Below are 22,092 nucleotides of genomic sequence, written 5' to 3' on the forward strand. Positions count from 1 at the left end.
AAAGTCTACAAGAGAAGAAGAAAAAGAAATGCATGAGATAATTAAAAAATATGGAATTTTGAAAGGTTGTCTTAAATATATATAAAATTTTATGATTTTTTTCTTTTTGCAAAGCAAAATTTAAGAAATTATAAGGAAACTTGGTAGGGTGCAAACGCGATTTTTTTTGTTTCTTTTTGGGTTGGGGCCATTAGGGAAAAATGTATTAATTATATTAAATATAAAACAAAATAATAGAGTATATGTAATTGTGTTTGTGTATATATGTGTTGTATAAGTGAAAGTAATTTTTAGTTGTTGCTTTCATTGCTGCTGCTTGATGTGTTTGTTTTGTATTCTTTTTTGCTGCATGGAAATTTGTTGTTTTCTATTTTCATTCATATTTTGTTTTGCTGCTTCATTTTTGCCATTAACACTCTACTATTCCGATGGTGTGAGATCACGTTCCTGTTCATTTTCATTTAAGATTTGCGACAAGAGATCATGTACCGGTTCAAAGACCTTCTTCGCCCCTGTATTGGTTAGATTCTTATAATCGAACATATCATGATGACTAATGGAATTGTCCGTCTGTACAAGTCCCTTTGTTATATCCACTGTTTGTACACGATTAAGTCCGACAACTTTCTCCTTAACCAAACTATTGACTTGAGCATTTTTATCACGTAATTTATTTGCTTGATGGCCACGAGGTAGAAGAGACTGGAATGGAAAATGAAAACAAATAATTAAATAATGGAAATAATTGGAGATAAATTATGATAAGAATAATCGCCAAGGCATTTTAAAGGTCTTTTAATGAGGAATGTTTTGATAGAAACCCTTCAAACGAGGTCTTATATAATCGGAAGAACTTCTAAAAAGGTCTTCTATAATCAGAAGACCTACTAAGGAGGACTTCCATAAACAGGAGACCTTCATAAGACCTTTTAAAGAGGTCTTCTATAATCGGAAGACCTTCTATGGTGGTATTATATAAAAAGAAGACCATCTAATTAGGTCTTCTATAAATAGAAGACCTTCAAAGGAGGTATACTATAGACCGAAGACCTCCTAGGGTGATCTATAAATATAAGACCTTCTAAGGAGGTTTTCTACAAACTTTCTTCAATAAATAGAAGACTTTCAAAAGAGGTCTTTTATAGGCAGAAGACCTTTTAAAGAGGCCTTCTATAAACAGAAGACTTTCTATAAATTCTATAAATAGAAGATCTCCAAAGGAGATCTTTTATAATCTTCTATAAACAGAAGACCTTCTAAGGAAGTCTTATATAAACAGAAGACCTTCTAAGGAAGTCTTCTATAAACAGAAGACCTTCTAAGGAGGTCTTCTATAAACAGAAGACCTTCAAAGGAGGTCTGCAATAAACAGAACACCTTCTAAGGAGGTCTGCTATAAACAGAAGACTTTCTAAGGAGGTCTTCTATAAACAGAAGACCTTTTAAGGAGATCTTCTATATATAGAAGACCTTCCAAAGAGGTCTTCTACACACTAAAGATATCAAAAGTGGTATTCTATAGACGGACAGATTTTCAGAAAATCATTTATAAATGTTACAACATCTGGAGAACTTTAAGGGATCTTAATCCGAATCAATCCGCATCATATCTGTTGACAAAGTTAAATACTGACATAGACAAAAATTTTTTCAAAACCCTTGTCTTCTAATATTTTGGGCCGATATATTGAGGACTATTTAACATAGTGTCCGAGACACAACAATAAAGTCCATCCTCTTATTCTATATAGTTATCCTCAGATTCCCCATCCTGTGATTTTCTTTATAAAAAATATTCCCCTTTTTTAAGTCTCTTTTTTTCTACTCACAGGCAATACAATATATGTATCCGGTAATCTCGAACGTATTCTTTGTACAATTTCATAAATACCATCGGCTATCTCTTCTGCTTTGCTGTCGACATTATTTGTGCCAACATGGAGGACAACGATTTTTGGCTTGACATTATCCAATTCACCGTTTTCGATGCGCCACAGTACATTTTCACAACGATCGCCACGTATACTAAAATTAAGGCTATGCATTGGGGCGAAATAATGATGCCATGTTTCCGTATCCTGCAGCGTTTCGAGTATACAATCGCCAATGAAAATGACGTCAGGGTCTTTTTCACGGCACTCGGAAATGAAACGTTTGTGTATGCTAAGAAGGGGAAGGGCATAAAGAGAAAAACAACTTAAAAACGAATTTTTAATATTAAAAGTGTCCTTACCTCAGCCATCTATCATCACCATCGTCATCGGTTCTTTGGGTGGGCACGGCACAAGGATTCATATTTAAAAAACAAAAAAGGCTTCCTGTGTTTTCTCTCTCACCTAAAGCCAAAAAGCAATGCAAGAACTGTTGGGATTGTTTGCTTTTTTTGGGTGTTGTCTTTCGGAGTAATATTATGATTTTTTCCGACCCTTTATTTCGATTTGTTTGCTTGCCAATTTCACTTGTATTGACGGAAATTTTTGTTGTTTTTTCTTTGCAAAAAAATGTAGTTGAATTTTATGTTTTTTGCAATAGGCGAGACTACAAAATAGTCTTCTATAGATCGACTTTCGAATAATCGGCTTTGTAGCTATTACAACGATAAATTAATTATCGATTATGTTTTCCGCTAAGCTCAGTGGCGACATATTCAAGCGAATGACTTTTGGTGCAACTTTTTTTAAAATTCCCAGCGGTAACACTGATTGAATTGATAGTGAATTTCCGAAATTCGCAAGATTTGTCATATCACAAAATGCAACCCTGTGACACAACTCCGTTTGTGTTATTACTTCATCGTGAATGGTATGCGCGAACAAAAAGAAGCACTATTGCCATTTCTTTCATTCCCCCACCATTCTTACTAGAATATTTTCATTTGACTTGTCATTAGGCGAAAAAATCTTGAAACGAACGGTAGCAGAACGCCGCGCAAAGCGGAAACTTTTCTTTGACGAGAAAAAAAGAAAGAAATGAAAAAACATAAAAAAAATATTCTATTAAAAGTGCAACAAAATAATTGAAAATAAATGAAAAGCATTACTAAGTCAATGATCAATTAATGAAAAGAATAAATGAAGTAGCGAATTAGTTGGCTACCGGCTATAAAGAAAGAAAAAGTAGAGCAATAAAAAAATCTAGAATTTTGTGATTTCTGATAAAGAAGTGGTGAAGTCTGTGAAAATTCGATATGATTATTGCAACAAACAGACGAATGTGATTGGCAAAAGAAAAAGTAAAGAATAAGTTTGTTGTTTTTATTATAAAAGAAGTCATGTGTATTTTTTTTAATGTGAAGTGTGGTGCCCTATAACACTTAATAATTTTTTTAAGTAAATTTACATTTGACTTGTATAACATACGTATGTGCGTGTGTATATCACGGGTCATTTCAATTCTTTGCGGAAAAAAAAACTCAACCATCAGCAGTATCAGCAACAACAACAGCAAAGACCAAACAAAATATTCTTTGCAAAAAACATTGTTCAAATCAAATTGGTTTGTTGTTGGTATTCTTGTTGGCTCACTGCTGCTGTTTAGTGGGGTTCTCTTCCTCCCTCATACATAGAGAGAAAAAAAAACGCTGTGTCAAAGTGTGTGCTCGTGTGTGTGCGTTTTCGTGTTAAGAAAAAAGAAAACAACACACGAAATCAACCAGCTGCTTTTTGTTTTGTTGTGACAAAGTGTTGTTGTTTATGCGCTTTTTCTCTGTCTCTCCCGCTCACAGTTCGTTCATAGTGCTGCTCAGCTGTTTTTAATTTTACCGGACATTTAGTCAATTGTCATTTGGTCATTGTTTGACAAGTTTTCTATATTTTTTCCACCCCCACAACATCAAGAAAAAGAAGTACAAAAAAAAAAAGAACAACCCACCACCCCTCCGTCTTGCCAAAGAAAAACAACGGGAAAAAAGAAAACAAACAAATAAACGGACTTAACATTTGATTGCTTGCCGCTCTGTATCTCTCTCTCTCTCATTAAAAATAACAACGACAGCTGAACTGTGTTCTCAATCTTTTTGTTGGCAATGGGGGTGCTGCCACAACAAAATTTCTTTTGAATGAATTTGCCAAAATAGTTATTATCATAATTTAAATTTAGACATAAAAAGGAAACAAATAGGAAATTACAATTCTTACGTCTTTATTGGACGGAATAGCAGCATCAGCAGCAACAACTACAAAAATTCATTGCCAAAATGGATATTATTGGTGTGATACGAACAACGGCCCAGGATTATGGTGATATTTTTTCAGATGCCTGGTGGCATCTGCTCAATATGGAGTTTAAAACGGCGGTAAGTGGAAATTGTATGCAATATAAGTTAGTATATACGTGAGTGTGTGTTTTCTATTAGGATTATTAAAATAACAACAAAAAAAAAATAATCTTTTATTTTTTATAAGGGGCTAGTTTTTTGTTGTTGTTGCCTAAAAACTATTGCGTCTTTTTGTTTGCTGCCCCTATTATTGCTCCAATTCTCCTCCAATGTTAAATTGTCACATTTCTTTCTTATCATCGACACTGCTTGGGCGTTTGTGTTTTTATTATTTTTTTCTTCTTTGTCTTTATTATTCATTTTATGGCCTCTATTGTTGTGGTCGGTAGTATTTCCTTTTTCATTGAAAATACTTTGAATAGTTGAATATTTTTTATTGTCGTTTTTTTTTTGCTTCTAAAGTCGGATTATTGCTGCTTCATTCAGTGAATGCTTAGATCTGCGCGAGGTACCATAAAGAAGTTGTGGAACATTTTTAGCTTAGGGTCTCTGTTGATCTATACCGATGAATTGGAATATATAAAAACCTTTGTGGTCTATACAGATCAATTGATATTTATAAAGACCTTTCCTCTATGAAACGATGTCAACGCTGCTGGCTACGGCTACATAATCTCTTTTTAAGTAGTTTCAAAACAGCACGGTCTGGACACTGTGTTTTCAACGATTTAATTTTGTCGAAATCCATATTTCCTGACATGCACCTCCAAATTTTCGTTGAGATTTTACCTCATGCATATTAAAATTAATCCGATGAAATTCTAATTATATAAATGTACTTATTTTTCATGTTGTCCACACTTCTTTAGATATGGTCTTCCAAAATTCCACTAAGATCCTCATATTGATTTCCTCCGTTTTTTTGATTGTGGGTGACGATTTAAGACTTTCTCCTATAGACCGATTCCAACACCGACTACGCTAAAAATAATTAAATAAAATAGTTTCTATGGGTGGTTGGATTTTGGCCAGGGATTTACTTTTCGATTGGACTTTTAAATAGAATAGTATCGGAGAGGACCGATTATCATATTTTTGCAATCAATATGTCTTTACCTCAGATACTGTAATCAGAACTACACTATCTACACACATAAAAGACGAAGAGTAAACCATGATAGGACAACATACCATAAAACTATTTTTACAGCACTTGACCAAAAAGCCTTTGGTACCGTCAACCACGCCAAGCTGTTCGCGGACATAGACAAGACAAACCTCCGGCCTTGTTTGAAACGTTGGCGTCCACATTTGATGGCGTCAAAAATGTACAGAAACAGGAAGTCCAAAGTCCTTAGAGTGAAAAAGGAAGTTCCCCAAAGAGCGGTGACATCTCCGGAATTGTTAAACCTCTTACTTTACCTTCATAGCAGGCTTGTGACAGAACATTTGTTTCAAAGCCAAGCTTAAAAAAAGATTTCCAGAGGTGTCGGTGTTGCCCGCAGCTCTTCCAATTTGAATGGTCATGTTTCGAAATGTTCTCTTTCACTTGATCTTTCCATCTAATTCGTGGGCTTCCCCTTCTGGATGGGCTATCTGTAGACTCGCTTTTATATGCCTTTTGTGCTTGGCCATCCTCATCCATTCTCACAACGAGACCTAGCCAATGTAGCCGCTGCAGCTCGATCGATCCGTTTGACCATGACGATGTCCGAGAATAGATGGTACAACTCATGGTTCGTTTGACGGCTATATTTAACGTAAAAGCATATCGGCCCATAGATCTTTTGGAGAATTTTCCTCTCAAACACTCCAAGAGATGCCTCATATGCCTGCGTAAGTAAGGTCCCATGCTCCAGACCCATATAACAGCACGGTTAGTAGCAACGACTTGTAGAGTGGGAGTTTGGTCTGGCGGAAGGTAGCCTTGTTTCTAAACTGTTTACCATAGTAGCAACTGCTATCGCCTTGTCTGAATACTCGTTCGGCATTAAAGGGTTCCGATAGTTCCTCTCCGACTTTAACTGTTGATATTGCGCCAATTAAAGTTATCCTGCATAGCAGTATTAATTTTACAGGAATTTAGAACGCAGATAAGGCTTTAAACACCTCTGAACGGATAGGGCTGTTGAATTCGATTTATACTCGACGAATGTGTTTTTGTGGATCTTTTCCAGGATTTGGCGCAGAGTGTAAATCTGGTCTATGTTGGATTTGCGGGTCTGAAGCCGCATGGGTATGGTCCAATAATTTCATTGACCATTAGCTTTAGTCGTTCGCACAGTACGCTGGGTAGCATTTTATATGTGATATGAGAAGGAGACTAATTCCTCTCTAGTTGGAACTTAACGCCTTGTCTTCTTTTTTGTGCACGAGACACAGGATACTGAGGTTCCCATCATTGGGCATACATTCCTCTAGGCAAATTGTACTAATCAGCTGATGCATGCTCCTGATCAGCGTTTGACCACCGGCCTTGAATAGTTTCTGAAATTCCACAACCATCGGACGACACAGAACTCGTAATGTATGCGGATGATTGTACTTTCATGGTGTCGGGTCCTATTATTGATGACATTTTTGTGATATTAAACAGGTTCTACATATATCATCTTGTAAATGTCATCCATCTGAGGAGTATGAAAATATCCGTCATTAAATCATCAGCCACTCTGTTCACCACATCGACAGCTGAAATGAAGCTCTCGCTGAACATAATAATCGATGAAGAACTAATTTCGATCACGAACTCCCCCAAGATAATGGATGAAACGTTCGATAGATAACCTTTTTAAGTCTTCTGCACAAGGCAATGCTTTATGCGATATGGCGAGAAGAAAAGGATATTTTGTCACCCTTTCCAATTGGTTCAGGAAAATGCATTGCCAATAAAGATCATAATCCTTATGGCGATGGGTTCACAATGATTGAAGCGGAAGAATTTCAATGATCGCATCAGTCGGGGGCCAAAATCCTACAGAGTAATATTTGGGCAGCGTGTAACGGTTTCATTGGCCGTTTGAAGGCCATAATTCGTGCCAAAGATGATCAATTGCAACAAATCTAAATTTCTTCTAAAATTTGATGTTATTTCTGAAATTTTTCGCGTTTGACTTTGTTGCAGTTATTTAACCCACCCTGTATTATTTTGTTCTAATTCCAATGATTGTGTATGATAATTATTTACATACATATATTGTATATATTTCTAAAATTTCCCACAATCTAAACCTCCTATCCAAGGTCATTATTGTATTCAAATCAATTCCATTCCTTTGATTTAAAATTTTTTTCATAAAAACAACCTTTCTAAACACAACAAAAACCTACGAATGTATTGAAAAAATAGAACAATAAAACTGATAACCCACTTTGGTTTTATTTTTTAATACTTACCATAATCCTTACCCTCCCTCCGTCTCAACACCACAAATAATTCCTACTTCTAACAAAAAAACAATAATAAAGAATTCAAAAGCAAAAAAACTAAATAAAATCCGAACATATCATTATCAGAAATCAAATAAAGTGCATTTTAAATGCCTGTGCAGTTTTCTGCCGGCAGTTAGCTGAAGTTCAATTGCAAATGAAATTTGTAGGTCACGGGTGGTGGAAGGTGTGAATTTGTCGTCATCGACATCAATTAAAGATTAATGTGTGTTATATAATTACTAATTATTATGGGCAACCATTTATATGCCATGCTTCATTGCTGGTGGTAGTAGTGGTATCTCGCCGACTACCAGTAGCTAATTAATTAATTGAATGTACCCATAAATGACAGAATTGTAGTGATAAGAACCACATGAGAGTATTTCACTACATGGGAAATATTTTTTTGACATGATGATCATGAATATGTCACTGTCAATGAAATAACCTAGAAATGGGGTGGCAAATCGAGATGTACAAGAGTCAGAATGAAGTCCGAAAATTCTACCAACGGGTAAAACACCAATCCGAAGACTTTGGTGCAGGCACATAAAGAAGAAAACCTGGTGACAGATACAGACAGCGTGCTAGGGATCTGGAAGGAGCATTTTGAAAAACTTTTGGTATCAAATAGTAGCAGTGAAGAACAATAATAGATGACTGTATAGAGTGTATACCACCTAACCAAGATAAAGTCAGAATAGCAATCAATCGTCTGAAGAATAATAAAGCAGCAGGTGCCGATGGGTTACAAGCCGAGCTAGGTCAAATGCTGGTAAGGAGCATGCACCAGCTGATTAGTACAATTTGGCTAGAAGAATGCATGCCCAATGATTGGAACCTCATCATCCTGTGTCCCGTGCACAAAAAAGGAGACAAGACGATATGTGCCAACAATAGAGGAATAAGTCTCCTACACATCGCATACAAAGTGCTATCCATCGTGTTGTGTGAACTACTGAAGCCAATGGTCGATGACATTATTAGACCATACCAGTGCGGCTTCAGACCTGGCAAATCCACCATTGACCAGATTTTCACTCTGCGCCAAATCCTGGAAAAAAAACCCCACGAAAAACACATCGGCACATTCCACCTATTCGTCGACTTTAAAGCCGCATTCGACAGCCCTATCCGTTCAGAGGTGTATAAGGCCATGTCTGCGTTTGACATTCCTGAAAAATTAATTCGGCTATGGAGGATAACTTTAACTGGCACAAGATCAGCAGTTAAAGTCGGAAAGGACCTCTCGGAGCCCTTTAATATCGAACGAGGATCCAGACAAGGTGACAGTTTGTCGTGTGACCTTTTTAACATCCTGCTGGAAAAGGTCATACGAGACGCAAAAGTGAACATAAATGGAACATATAAAAGCAAACTAGCTGATGGATGGAGAATACGTTGGAAAGATCAAGTCGAAGACAACATTGCCGAATTGGTCTTTCAAAATGGTCCGACGCGCCTGGAAATCTTTTCTAAGCTCGGCTTATGGAACGAAAGTTCTGTCAGAATATTTTTTGAAGGACCCACAGATGAGTAGATTTTGATATTTTTGTTAATTTCTTCCAGAGGTCTAAAATTTTATAAGAATATTTTTTCAAGGACTGCCAATGGTAAAAAATTTTTTAGAATTTTTCTTCAAGGACTTCGGGAGACCAAAAATATTTTTACCAGACGTTAGCGTTAGAACGATGGGTAAATTTTTTAAAGAATATTCTCTCAAGGACCAACAGGAATGAATTTATTATTTTTATCATCTCTTCTGTAGATGAAGAAGGTGCTGTTGAAGTGAATTAATTGCTTAAGGCATTTCTGATCATAGGTCCAGCAGTCATTGGAAAGCATTTTCGTGAATTATTATTTTTTTTTAATTATTTTTGGAGTATTCGATTTTCTTCAGAAAACAGATTGGCCTGCAATTTTTTTAGGAATATTTGTTTCAGCGACTTCCAGAGGCGTGCAATTATCTAAGAATATTTTTTCGTTGAATACCAGATGTATGCAATTTTTTGGGATTTTTTGTCGGTGACTACCAGATTTATTAAGATGATTTTTCAAGAACCAAGTTTTTAAGAATATTTTTTCAAGGACCAACAGGAATGAATTTATTAATTTTTACCATGCCTTCTGTGGATGACAAGAGGGGCTGAAGTGAATTAATTGCTTGAGTCATTTCTGATCATAGGTCCCCAACAGTCATTGAAAAGGATTTTCGTGCAATAATAATTATATTTTCAAACGATTTTTTTGAGAATATTTAATCCAGCAAAAATATTCTTTCTCTTTTAACATTTCCGAGTACAAATAAAATTCAATTATTTTTTAAATAATCCATACATAATTATGTGTCACGTCGTAGGGCAAAGGCTTACACGAATTAAAAAACGGACTGATAAGCGTTTTTTTCGCTGATCAATTTGGCATTTGAAATATAACAACAGTGAACTTTCTAACACCGAGACAACAACAGAAATTAGAAAAAGAAATCGAAAATTGTACTTTGAATTTATCAATACGATGATTATTCATTCTTTGTAATCGAAAACCCAGTGCTTTTGGTTACTTATCAAATTAGAACAAGTAATTATTTTCAGAATTATATTTAGATTCCGAAACATCTGGATCTGTGTGTTATCACTTTTTCTTTGGATTTCTAAAAGCTGGTAGAAATTGGAGCCTAAGACATTTTTTCTTAAACGATAGAGACCAGGGGATTTTTTAAAGGACCATCCAAAGAAGGTGTAAATTTTTTATAGAATATTTTTTCAAGCATCAACAAAATATGTCTTTGGTCTGTTGATCTTTATCTTCGGTCGGAGCATGGGCGCAAATGAGACTGATTATAGCATTTCGCTCATCTACTGGAGTGAATCCTGAGATCAGATTTTTAATTCTCCTGTTAACCATAAATCCGCAGCCAAATTCACGTCTCGTTTTATGCTGTTTTTTATTTTGTTTTCAAAAATAATATAAAAAAATATATAGAATATATCCCAGAAAATGTGTGCCAAAAAATCAGAGTCCAAAATAACATTCCCCTGTCCCCATCAATAACTGTATATTACGAAATATTTTTGCTCTTGAAATAATTGCCCGAGTTCATACAAAAAAAAAAAAAAAAAAAAAAAAACACTCAATATTTTCTATAACATGCCGTGCGAATTCTTCATAAAAAAGTAAATAATATTGGAGCGTGATTTTGCATTAATAAATATACACACATACATACTTGCACACACACATTTATTTTATTAATTTATACCCCATTCAAGTTAATAAGCGTGTGTTTTTTGTTGTTGAAAGAAATATTGACCAATTTGGTGCATGTTTTTTTTGCAATATTGTTTTTGGTTTTGTAATATCATTGCCTTTGATTGATATAATTTTCGATTTCTGACGCCTTCCTTTATTTCCGAGGTTTTGGAGTGTTGCTGGCGTACTTATGGTTGGTTTGTTTGCGGACAAACACCCAGCCAGCCAATCAGCCGGCTAACCAAGTACCCCATTCCTATATTTGTCGGTGCGCTTCGCAGATCATTGAACTTTTGTTGTCGACGACAGCAACAACAACAACATCGCCACCAAAGATATTCTAAATAAAGTCAATGACAATAATTTATTTTCTTGGCGATTTTGTTTATACATATATACATATTGTACATATGCATGTATTAATTTCTTTGTTTATATAATCCAATAATCTATTACTTTTTATATACGACTACAGTGAAACCATTGTAAAAATAATATTCGAAATTATAACAATTTAGAACCCTATTGAAATTGGAAAAAAAATCGGTTCCGATTTAGATATAGCTCCCATATATATTTTCGTCCGATTTTAGGTAAATAGTGCACCAAAGTCCGTATATATCCTTCGATTTGAACGAAATTTGGCACAGCGTACTGAAATAAGTCTAGAAAGATGTGTGCTAAGTTTTGTGAAAATTTGGATTTATAAGTAAATGAAGATCTCAAAATGTGGCCGAATGCGCAAAACATACGGAAATAAGTGTAACCTAACACGTGACGTGAAGTTTCGATGAAATCGGTTTAGATATCGATATTTGACATGTTCAATTTCATGTTAATGGTCCTTGAAAAACGAGACGTATATTAGGATTCCATCTGATGGATATACCTAAAGTGGTGAAGGGTATCATTAGTCGGCCCCGTCGGACTTTACTACTTTCCTTACTGGGTTTTCCTTGACCTAAACTTTTTATGGATAATTTTTCATCGATTATCTAGGACTCTGATATCCTAAAACATTTGTTTGGGTGGCAATGCACATTTCAATATATGAATATTTTAAGGACTGCCAAAGGATTATTTTAAGAACATAATTTTGAGCGACTACCTGATTTTTTTTTAGAAAAATAATTTTATTGACTACCAAAGTCAAAACAATATTAACATCGGTTACTAGAGGCTCAAAATTCTTTAAGAATATATATTTTGTTTGCGACATCAACATCATAGTTGACCCTATGATATAAGTTCTGAATCACTAGCTTTTGACATAAGCAAACCTTTCGCTACCTTCCATGGTCATTTGGATAATTGGTATATAGGTCGGTTCTACTGTTTGCAATTTCTTCTACACTTGCTTGGCCAAATTCTCTTGCTCCACTTCTGCTGAGTCTTCTCTGAAAGAGCCAGTTCTTTCAAAAGTTCCTTCTTCTCTATTTCCCATGAATTTTTTGCTGCCTAGATTTTCTCTGCAGTCGCCAACCAATTCACCTTTAAGTTCCTGAACTTGATATTCCAATTCGATGCGTTTATCTCTAGGCTCTTCATCCTTTTCTGCAACCTCTCTTTAAGGTAACCATTGGCGTCTTCTGATATTTTTAAAGCAAATTCCTTATTACTTGCCCGTAACTCCGCCACGTCACGGATTTTCTCTTCCAATTCTATATCATAGCATTCGTAAAATATATCGGACACAAACTTTGCAGATCTAATATTTCGTCGCACCTCCTCCAATGTACACATTTATATTACCTTATATATGATTGCGGGCAGTGTAGCATATTTTTGTGCCATAACCACTGCCTAATTATTTCCCATAAGTATAATTTATAATCATCATATATTTTGTTGTTGGTAATGTGTTTTTTTTTCTTTGTTTTGGCAAATTCTTTGGGAAATGCTCCCATTTTTTCTTCTTCAATGACAGCCATTGACTGTTTAAATGTGTGACGAATGACATCTCTATTATTTAAATATAGATACATATGTGGGCATATTTATACTAGAAGTTGTGTCAAAAAATTAGTCAAATGAGTAATAACCCTATAAGGGTTGAGTTTTTTTCTAGGAACAAAATAAGCATGGATATATACATTTTTTTTTTAAAGCGAGGTTTTATATTCGAAGGAAAGAATTGTTTTTTAAAAAGTATTTTTTCGAAACCTGCCAGAAACAATGATTTTTTAAAGAATATTGTTTTTTGAAGGCGTGGATTTTTAAAGAATATTTTTTTTTAATGGCCAACAGAAGAGTGTATTTAAAAAATATATATTTTTCAACGACCAACAGAAGTGGTGGATTTTCATTTTCGGTATCAGAGAATAATAGAGTTGAAGCATCTTCTTCGGAAGTATCAACTTTGTCAACAGTTTTACACAGAATAACTAAAAGTTCTACCCATTTGGTTTCAGCTACAAATAATGTTAAAAAAATGTTGGAAGGCCGAATTGGGTGATCATGGCCACGGCTTTCTTTTCTCCTTCCCAGTGAGCTGGTGTAATTATACCTTATTAATATGGTGTTATTATACCTTATTTGAGGATGCGATAGCCATCAACGTGCTGAAAAGGACTACTCATATTTGACTCGCCTAAAGCGTGCCTGGGTGTAACATTTGCCGATCGCGGTTTTTTCTCCTTCCCAGTGAGCTGGTATTGTTTTTATACCTTTGAGGATGCCATAGCCATCATCGTGTTGAATAAGACTATTTATATGTGACTCGTCTAAAGCTTGTCATAACACCGAAGCTCTGAACGCATAATTTTCGAAAAAGTTTCCGTACAGGAACGTTTTTTCCGCAATAAATAGAAGGAAAGGCCAACTCTTCAGAATCTGTATCAATTATCATGTCTATTTTACGACGACCATCGCCTAGAGCCATTACATTTTCAACATCCCTACGTTCAAACATTGTTTGTTGTACATCAGTACTGAGATTCGCTATTGCATATTCATCGACATGCGGAATATCATCCACAGTGGCTTCAGTAGATATCTGGTTTTCGAAAGTATTTAGGATTTCTTCTTTCTTATATAGGAATTCTTTTTTTGTAGCTATATAGTATTATGTCAAATCTGCAGAATCGCCTATCATAACACCGAAGCTCTGAACGCACAATTTTCGAATAAGTTTCCGCAATAAATAGAAGCAAAGGCCAACTCTTCAGAATAACAATAACAATTATCAAGTCTACTGGACGACGACTTTCGTCAGGTACCATTACAACTCATTGGTGAGGTACAATTTCAACATCTCTACATTTAAACATTGTTTGTTGTACACCAGGATTGAGATTCTCCATTGCATATTCATTGACATGCAAAATATCATCCACAGTGGCTTCAGTAGATAGCTGGTTTTCGAAAATATTAAGGACTTCTTACCGATCTTCTTGATTAGCCACAAACGTTACGATCTGTGAAGAATTAAAACCTTCAAACCAACGTTCATCAATTGTAATGCCAGGTTTAAGATACAGCTCTGTGTTGATCAAGTATCTGACTGCATAAATTACATTCACTACTCTGATTGTTTCACTCACATAATCATGCTGATATGCCATACGGCGATTAAGATGTAATTCTTGGAAGGGGAGTTACTGGTTCATTGACGGATATGGGCATGTTGACTACTGTTCCACGAATAGCTCTTTGTCTTTCGAAACCCAGCGCAATGATTATAATGAAAGGCAATCGTGCTGTGACCAATTATTCTTTTTTTCCATTCTTTATAGCTCGGCTGCAGGTTTTACAAAAAATATATAAACCATTGACCAAGGAAAATCTCTCCGACAAGTGAAAAATTCTGTTCTGAAAAATTTAAATTTGACATATCTTTGTTTTTGTAAGGTTCCACTTAGTGGGAAAACCATAATCCGCCGCAACACGTACATATTGGTCTTTCTTTAATAGTGTCATTATACGGCTGGAACTTCAGCTGATTTCGTCGTACAATTAACCGTGTTTATTCATTTTGCCTTTCTTCATGGGAAATACTATTCCTATGCCTTCTGCTTTATTCGGACTGAAGCATGTTGTTCCTAATCCTATTACTGTGGTTACGTCTTTTTATATATTTGTCGTAATAAGAGTCCCTAAACTAGGACAATTGCAATTTTTTTTTAATTTATTCTTAGTTCTTCATTCTCCATAACTATTAATTAACCTCGAAAGTGCAAATTAATTCCAATTTCCATATTTCAACGAAAAAAAAAAATGCCAATGGAAATTAAAAATCAATACCCAATCGACAATCAATTGGCTGTAGATGATTGACTTCTTACTGGCTGACTACTTGTCGAATAATTTCCCCCATTTCATGATTGTCTGGGAACATTTAATCGACAATGTCATCGTTTATTCAATTTAAATGTTTGTCATTTCAATTCAGCCGTCCTTTTGTGAGTGGCTCTGTGTGTGGGAAATAACAGAATTGGAAACACGTGAACGTGAACTACAATCGAACGTTTCAGCTGTTCTAGTTATTATTTATATTTTTGTATTTTGGGGTTTTGATATTATTATTTACGAATTAAATCTCGAATCGAAAAAAATCAAACTGGTTTACTTTTAGTCAATCGCGTATTTGATTTGGGAAGTGTGCCATATGCTTTATGGGGATGACGAGATTTGGAACTGGTTTTTTTTTTATTCTTCCTTTCTTTCATTTACTTTTTTGTTTATGAATTTTTTATTCAATAATTATTACTAAGTATTGTGTTATTGAACTGTTTGTGTTAATTGTTGCATGATTGCGGTTATTATTATTTTATTTCTTTGATTAATATTTTGGATTTTGAGGCGTGGTTGGGAAGGTTTGATTAAATTATTAATTTTGGGGGAAAAATCAAAAACAGCTGGGCAAGGTTTCACTATTGATAAATTTTCGATGGAAAATGTATAACAGCTGATTCTTTTCTATGGGAAAATATGTCACTGTATCGAATCTGAGACGAAAACGAAGTGTATAATTTAAATATGTCTATAGAATGAATGTTCCGAAGCTGTATAATTAACTCAAAATTAAAAAAATAACTAGTAAAAGATTCATTAGGTGTGGTCATCTAAACATTTTCTACCCTCCAACTGGTGGTGTGCATGTTGAAAGACAGGGCTACCGAAAATTACGCCTCTATATGGGAGATATATATTGAGAATTTTCTTCGAAAAATTTAAACTCTAGGGATATGCGGTTAAAAGCTTCGAAATATACAAATTGGAACCGAACCTTCATATGGAAGCTATGCCAAAATGGGGATATATATATAGGTATAACCAGAAACCCTAAATTATAACCTCTCATCTCTGCAAATGCGGGTAAAATCTTGAAAATACTAAAATTACTGAAGATGATGGTGTTTCTCACCCTTCATAGAATGCAGAATGCCAAATTACAATTATTTAGATGACAAATGGTCCATCTGAAAGGCCACCTGACTTTTTTAAGTTGACCTATTATGAAGATTAAAAATTATTTTAAAGTGACAATCGCAGTTTATATTCTTCGACTTATTTTTACAGGAAGATCTAGAGAAAATTTCAAGTTCATCGCGACAAATTTTTCTCAATTTGTACCAACATTTTTGCCCTCCGTATTTCCAAAACACGATACAAAAAGACCAGCAGGCCTTTATAGAGGTTTTCTATAGGCAAATGGAGTTTCTAGAAGTATTTCATATCCGGAACAACTTCTACATCCCTTACATAGACAAGAATACCTTCGCAGAGGTTTTCTATATGCTAACATTCTATAAAATTGAGAACTTTTAAAGGCCGAACACTTTTTATAGATTTTCGATTGTAGGCAGAAGAATTCTCTGAGAACTTCGGTCCACAAAAGCGCTTCCCGAGTTCTTCTATATAGGTAAAAACTACTAGACGTCTTCAATAATTACTATGGTTTAGTGGCTAATGAAACTTCTAGAAGTCTTTCATAGCCAGAATTAGTTCTACATTTCCTTTATAGACATACATATCTTTTCAGGACAGAAAGTCTTCCAGAGTTTTTTTATATATCTATATCTACTAGACGTCTTTTATAGACTGAGCAAACCTCGAAAAGACAGAAAAACTTTCTTCTTAGAAAAAAACTAAGACTTTCGAGAGGTATTTTATAGGCAGAATACTTTATACATATCTTCTATGGATAAAAGACCTTCAAAACTTTCCAGAAGAATTCCAAGAAGTCCGATAATCCGAAGAAGACATTGTGAAAGTATTAGCATATGTATACAAGTAAAAATCATCATAAGATCATATATCTTATTGTGTCTGATGTATGTATACACTTGGAAATAGTAGTGTAAATATGGAGACTCTTGAAAAAAGTAATAATAAAATAGTTCTGATGTTTGATGCTAGATTGTGCTATCCAAATGTTATCGTAGCGCAGGCACACACACACCAAATGAGAAATTATTTGTAATGTGTGGTAGAGACCCAAACCATAATGTTGATAAGATTGTAACTGAAGTATAGATGTCGCTATTTGGTCAAGTGGGCATAGTCAGTTTGGTTAGAAATAGGTGTAGATAGCCAATACAGAAACCTAATGGAAACTTCACCACATTTACCCTACTGGCATTTCATAGAAATTCTAAATTCCCAGAAGTCTTTAATAGACTCAATAAATAAATCGAGTAAGTTAAAAATTGAGAAATGATTGATGATTGTGGTTCACATTCGCTGACCCAAAATATAAAACCCGATTGTAAATACCAGTAGTATAAAAATGGATCATTATTAAAAACAATCAAATATTGTTCACACCACAACGCTATATTGCGAGGCTAATATTTTACCAAAGGTACGCACCAAATATTGCTGTCGTCATAAAGGCTAATCTTTATTACATTATTATGAAATCCAGATGTCGCTGATGTAAGGTCAAGTTCATGTGGTGCTGATATCGTAGCCAGCAACCTAATGCAATCAGAGTATTAGTAGATTCATCTCACCACATTTGATGTGTGCCTAAGCTACGGTAAACTATGAACACTAACATTTAACTGCAAAACATCTGAAACATCTATTATAGTATTTTTAAATTAGAGCCATAGGGAAGATTTTGATAACCCTTTTTTAGTAATATATTTTTGTAATATTTTACTATTAAGCCTTTCCCATTTTCGTACCAAAGGTTCTTTTCCGCACTGTACATCTCTGCGGAATGCACGTGCATTTATCCATGAAGAAGAGTAGTTGCAATAGCAGATTACCTGTTTTATTCTCAAGAATATCAATACTCAACTTCGAGTCTTTTGTGACACTATGAAAATAAACACTTCTGAAACCACTGCAGGAACATTGGTTCACTGTTGTTTAGAAATAAATGCTGTTGTTGTTGAATTTCTTTTCCCGCTGTCAATAATGTAATGTTACAGTAACCTCTAATTGAATAATTGTTCATATTATTGCACAACAAATTGTTTATGTTTCTGTTTTTTATTTTCTTAACAATATTATTAAAGATCGCTTAGTTTATAAATAATTTGCATACTTGTTGTTTACATTTTGAAGATAAAAAAAAACAAGAAAAATATAAAACACCACCTCTCACAACAGTAAATAGAAAAACCAGAATTTTTTTCTTCCTTATTTTTTATACGATTAGACAAACAGGGTTGCCAGTGTCATTATTTTTCGAAGACAAATGTTTGGTTTTTTTTTTTTAATTTGGAAATCAAAATCTCCCAGTTATTTCCTTTACTTTGGTGAGATTCCTCTATATGAGAGAGTTATCAATATAATGAAACTAGATACAACAACTTCGAGGAAGTATAGAATTTATTCTTTGAGTTCGATTGACTCCTGAATATGTGTAGAATATTGAATCTATATGTAAAAATCAGTAGTGTAAATATGGAGGTACATGAAAAAACAATAAGGAAGTAGTTGTGATGTTTGCTGCTAGATATTGCTGTCTAAATTTTACCATAGCGTAAGCACACACCAAATGTCGTGAAATATGTTGTAATAGATAGCAAAGACATACACCACAACATATCGTGTCGATAACATTGTTTCTGAAGTGTAGATGTCTCTACTTGGTCAAGTAGAGGCAATATATATTGATAGCGGATGCAGAAACCTAGTGCTATGATGATGTTTAAAGCTTCATTTCATCGCATTTGGTGAATATCTGAAATGCCATAAATTATGAACTGTAACATTTAGCCACAAGCATATCAACTATTTTTTTATTACTTTTCTGCAATGAGATCCCATATTTACCCTACTGATTTCCATAGAAATTCTGTATTCTAGCTTAAAAAAATTCGATCTTGATGTTTATAGCTAAATTTCATCACACTTGCTGAATGCGTTGAATTATGAACAGTGACATCTAGCCACAAGCATATCAACTATTTTTATTGCTTTTCTGCAATGAGTTCCCATATTTTCCCTACTGGTATTCCATAGAAATTCTATATTCTATGTGCCTTCAATATACAGAATTTTTCCCTTCTCAAATTTTTTAAACCACCCACAAGTGAATATCGTTAGAGCACTCCAGCATTTAAATGTGAACAAATCATTTGTGTCTCGTACCATCGCTCGTTACCGTGATACTGGTAGCGTAGCCCAACGTCAAGGAAGTGGACGGAAGATAACAGCAACATCAACATCGGCAAATATTGAAAAAAAGAGCTCGTGGTAAAGCCATTGAAATTCCAAAATGGGCAAGAACTTACACCACAACAGAAAGAAATAGGAAAAAAAAAAGAGCTAAAAAGTTGCTTCGCTTGGCCGAAAATGGTGAACTGCCGAATTCGGTTTTCTCCAATGAGAAAACAATCGTTGTCCAGCAGTTTGAAAACAAACAAAATGATCGTGTTTACTAGCCAAAGAGGTCAGCTGAAAATGTGCACCTTCGGTTGGTCACCAGAACTCAAGCGCAGGCCATGGTGATGGTGTGGGCCGTCATAACTGCCGATAGTCGCTCACCGCTCGTATTATTATCGCGAAAATATTCTTGAGGGTGTTTTAAAGCCTTGGGCACGTAAACATTTTGGCCGCAGACCTTGGACTTTTCAACAGGACTCAGCAACATCGCACTCAGCACGCGCCACCCAGCACACCAAAATCTCCGGATACCAATCCGTTGGACTGTTGTGTCAGGAGTATTTTGGAAAGCATGGGTGGCACTAAAAATACCAAGGTGTCGATCACATCAAGCAAGCGCTTCGCCGGGAATGGGTCAAAATACCGCAGAGCAATATTCGGGGCAGCGTGTTACGGTTTCATTGGCCGTTTGAAGGCCATAATTCGTGCCAAAGGTGACCAATTCGAACAAATATAAATTTATTCTAAAATTTGATGCTATTTGCGACATTTTTTGCATTCATTCAATAAAATTAAAAAAAAAAAATAAATTATGGCGTTTGACTTTGTTGCAGTTTTTTATCTCACCCTGTAATGGTTCAGATTTTTGTTGCGGAATAGTGCTTTCGAAATTGTACCGTGGTGGAAGCATACACCCAATTTTGTGTGTTGTGATCGCCAGCGAAAACACATACCACGACGAATAATTTCGATAGCATTGTCACTGAAGTGTAGATGTCTCTGCTTGATCAAGAAGAAATCAATAGGTATTGATAGAAAATTCAGAAACCTAATACAAGCAGAAGCATTATTGCTTTTCTGTAATGAATTCTCATATTTACCCTAATGATATTCCATAGAAATTCGGTATTATAGTAATGAGTTCTCATATGTGATGATATCTCTTATTTGCCCTACTTGTTTGGTCGAAAAGAAAACTGCCCTCAAACAAAAATGTAGCAACTCTTCATTTTACAAAAAATAAAGAAAATTGAAAAGTAAAAAAAGCAAGTGCATTTTTTATTACTATTTTTGTTTGTTTTGTTTTTGATATTTTTTCTTCTTCTTATTTGTTTTGATTTTAGTTTGTTTATCAAAATAAATATTTCAGTTGCATCCACAGCAGCAGCGGCAGCGATGTTTATGGCAATGACAATAACGCCTCGTTGCGGCATTGCCATTGAAAATTTTACAATATTTTTGTGAAAAAACTACAACAACAATTGTGATAATAATTGTCAGCAATAACAACTCATAGACAGACAACGTCATGAAAAATGTAAACAAGAAAAAAAACAGCAGAACAACAACAAAAACTCAACCTGAATAATTGACAGACTATAGCCGGCCCATTAAATTTTGTTTACCGTCAAACGTAATGTTGCGTGTCCGAGAAGCATCGAACAGTGTCGTTTAGCTAATGTAAATATCTTAGAATCAATTTGAGACACATCTATATACATATACATATGTATGTGCCTGTGGATTATTGAAATTTTGACGTTGTTGTTGCAGGTGCTATAAAGTGCTCGGCAGGTACAGTAGTCTGCAGCCAAACATTGGCACAATTTTTAATGGAGGCACATTTCTCTCGAAATCCATTTGTCTTCACTTACAGATAGGTGGTTTAGGGGGCATCAATAATTTTTGAGTCCTTCCAAAGGTATCATAAAAACAAAAGACCTTCTGGAGGATTCCAAGAAATTTAAAGTTATTCTATGGACGGACGACTCTCTAAAGAAGGTCCACAGACTGAAGTTTTCAACAAACAGAAGACCATTTTATAGGCATAACATCTTCCCAGGTAGACATATGATCTTCTAGAAGTATAAACATATCTTTCAACAGATAGAACAATCTATGGTACTTCATTTACAATTTTTAGACCCATATACGATATTCTATTCATAAAATACATCCTACAGGTTTCCTATACATAAAAAGACCCCTCAGATATCCTCTATAGATAGAAGGCTTCGCAGAAAATCTCTACAAATAGAAAGTCTCCTATTGAAAAAAATCACCTACACATTTCTATATATTTATAATATATATGGTGTTTGATGCTCGTATACATTTTGAACAAGTAGTGTAAATATGGAGGCTCATTAAAAAGTAATAAAAAAATAGTTCAGATGTTGGCACACACACACATACCAAATGAGAAATGATTTGTGATATATAGTAAAGATACAAACCATGATGTCGATAACAATGGAACTGAAGGATAAATATCGCTATTTGTTCGAGTGGACATAGAGTCAGTTTAGTTAGAAATAGATGTGTTGATAGCTAATATAGAAACATAATGCAATAATTTCACCAAATTTGCCCTACTGACATTCCATAGAAATTCTAAATTTCTAGAA

At 34.7% G+C, this 22,092-nt stretch overlaps 2 protein-coding genes across 2 annotated transcripts in view; one reads left to right on the plus strand and one right to left on the minus strand.

Annotated features, from left to right (window-relative positions):
* Positions 1–420: 420 nt before the first annotated feature.
* Positions 421–2,295, minus strand: LOC133331110 (platelet-activating factor acetylhydrolase IB subunit beta homolog). Its single transcript, XM_061539517.1, has 3 exons — positions 2,234–2,295; positions 1,830–2,163; positions 421–702 (listed from the first exon to the last, which is right to left on the minus strand). Exons 1-3 carry the CDS (start codon positions 2,293–2,295, stop codon positions 421–423), a joined length of 678 nt encoding a protein of 225 aa, XP_061395501.1.
* Positions 2,296–4,187: 1,892 nt separating this feature from the next.
* Positions 4,188–22,092, plus strand: part of LOC133331111 (neuropathy target esterase sws) — a 45,865-nt gene continuing 27,960 nt past the window's right edge. The window contains exon 1 of the mRNA XM_061539518.1: positions 4,188–4,294. Within this exon, the coding sequence (XP_061395502.1) occupies positions 4,196–4,294 (99 nt within the window). The 5' untranslated portion in view covers positions 4,188–4,195. The remainder of the gene's footprint in view (positions 4,295–22,092) is intronic.

The sequence above is a fragment of the Musca vetustissima genome, unplaced genomic scaffold (genome assembly GCF_032173495.1).
Source record: "Musca vetustissima isolate MV318-11 ecotype Yass unplaced genomic scaffold, APGP_CSIRO_Mvet_v1 utg376, whole genome shotgun sequence".
In the NCBI taxonomy this organism is placed as follows: domain Eukaryota; kingdom Metazoa; phylum Arthropoda; class Insecta; order Diptera; family Muscidae; genus Musca; species Musca vetustissima.